This window comes from Penaeus vannamei, chromosome 9 (assembly GCF_042767895.1).
Source record: "Penaeus vannamei isolate JL-2024 chromosome 9, ASM4276789v1, whole genome shotgun sequence".
NCBI lineage: Eukaryota > Metazoa > Arthropoda > Malacostraca > Decapoda > Penaeidae > Penaeus > Penaeus vannamei.
The window spans coordinates 45342897-45345396 of NC_091557.1; the positions used below are offsets into that span (position 1 = coordinate 45342897).

The 2500-nt window shown below is 33.6% G+C and overlaps 1 protein-coding gene across 1 annotated transcript in view; it reads left to right on the forward strand.

Moving 5' to 3' along the window:
* The first annotated feature begins 1885 nt into the window (after positions 1 to 1885).
* LOC113808442 (glycine-rich protein-like) overlaps positions 1886 to 2500 on the forward strand; it is a 718-nt gene continuing 103 nt past the window's right edge. Inside the window, exons 1-2 of the mRNA XM_027359853.2 lie at positions 1886 to 1924; positions 2038 to 2500. The exon at positions 2038 to 2500 is cut by the window's right edge and continues 103 nt beyond it. Of these exons, the coding sequence (XP_027215654.2) occupies positions 1913 to 1924; positions 2038 to 2500 (475 nt within the window). The 5' untranslated portion in view covers positions 1886 to 1912. The remainder of the gene's footprint in view (positions 1925 to 2037) is intronic.

Below are 2500 nucleotides of genomic sequence, written 5' to 3' on the forward strand. Positions count from 1 at the left end.
ATATATATATATATATATATATATATATATATATATATATATATATATATATATATATATATATATATATATAATCAAATACATTAATCATCAATCTTGTAGCAAACCCATACAAAATGGCTTTAAAGCTGAAACAAATGAACAAAGATTTGAAAGAAATTAAGCATTAGAAAAAAATAAAATCGTGATTCATGTGTAACTGCCCGTGTATACTTACTGGTTTGACAAAACTGATTAAGTTGCTTTATCCTGCATCACTCTTATATCCTACACGTATTAAGGTAACAACTTGATGCGTGTGCATTTTCCTCCATGTAAATTGTTCCAGGAGAGTTAGATTAATAATATTTCTTCGTCAATTAAAAAAATCCTGACGTTACAACAGATGCAGGAGTAATGTTGGATCTATTTCCATGAATTCTTTGAAGACTGGTCATATCTTTCTTTTCATTTCATGAAGAGTAAATGGGACTCTCTTCTATTTATTCAACACCCGGCCTCCGTCTTTCCAGCCTCATGGGAGTGTCCATGGCTTGCCTGTCAATCTTTATGCTTATATAGATTTTTAGATGTAGATTAATGAGTGCATGGATTAATAAATGAACATTGTAAATATCTGTGTATAATTTGACACATACATGTGTATCTCCTCTTCTTTCGATATATATTTTCACACGCACGCGCGCATGCATACGTGTGCACATGCATACACGATGATATATATATATATATATATATATATATATATATATATATATATATATATATGTGTGTGTGTGTGTGTGTGTGTGTGTGTGTGTGTGTGTGTGTGTGTGTGTGTAAATATATTAATACATTTATGTGTATATATATACATATAAACATATATATATATATATATATATATATATATATATATATATATATATATATATATATATATATACATATATTATATATACATACATACATACATACATATATAGATAGATAGATAGATAGATAGATAGATAGATAGATATTTATACACACACCCACACGCACATATAAATGTGTGCGTGTATGTGTGTATGTGTGTATGTTTATATCTGTGTACGAGAGTAGCTATATATAATATGCATGTATATATACATTTACTAATATATATATATATATATATATATATATATATATATATATATATATATATATATATATATATATATATATATATATATATATATATATATATGAATACATGTATATCAAATTCCTATATTTATGTATGCATATGAATATATATATACATAGTATATACATATTGTTTGTATATACACACACATATGTGTGTTTGTATATATGAATATGCATATATACACATATAGACCCTATGTGCATATGCATATATTTACCCATATAGATAAACGAGATATCGTTAAAGTAAATAACCTGCTTTATTCTTCATCTATTTATTTTGCGTAATGGTTGTACGCAGGGTAAAAATATCTCTTTAGTCGGATACGAGCGCTCCTAGTTTTGTTTGCATTTGTTTCAGCTTATGTTCAAAATTATATGCATATTTTTTCGTTTCCTTTACATATATCAAAGACTTTGGATTGATAACTTTCGAGGTCAAAATAACAGTATGTGAATTATACTTTATCTTGTATATCTGAAAGCGTCTATTGATTTATGAGAGAACCAGGTAATCAGAAATATAGTATACATCCATATTTATAAGCAGTGATTTTATTGTCTGTCGTTTGTTAATGATGTAGTATATAAGTTAAAAACTGCTTCCTGGTTCTTACACTCACATGAAACTACATGAGTGGTTAATCTTGCATGAAAAAGCTAACTAAGGTCAGAGTCAAGTGTGGGGCGTGGCTCGACATATCACTCTATATAACACGCATCTGACTGCCTTCACACACAGTTCTCTGTAGCATCAACTATGAAGACTTTGGTAAGGAACCCATTTCGTTCTTCAACATATACATCAGGGCAGTGGTATTAAGATATCCTTTGTAAATGGCAATGTTCAGTTGCTTAATGTGAAATTTGAACCTCTATCCGCAGATCGCTGTGCTGTTGGTTGCCTGCGTGGCAGCAGAGCAGAAGCGCGAGGCTGAGCCTTCTTATGGCCATGGTGTGGGCTTGTCCCTTCCTCATGGCGTTGTCAGCGGTCGGCACTATGGCGTCGGGTATGGGCACGCAGCCATAGCTCACCATCCATATGGCGGTCGGTCCTTTGTCCAGAGCTACAGCCACAACCTCCACAAACGAGAAGCTGAACCTAGTTTCGTCCTGCCCTCATATGGTTATGGATATGGTGGCGGCATCGGCTATGGTATCGGTCATAGCCTTGGATACGGACCAGCCGTAGCTTACCACCCATATGGCGGTCTCTCCTACACTCGCTCCTACAACCACGTCCTCCACAAGCGTGACGCTGACCCAAGCTATGGTCACACTCACGGTCTCACAGGATCGGTCTACGGATACGCTAGCTCCGTCACCCATCCAGGATACGGATATTCGT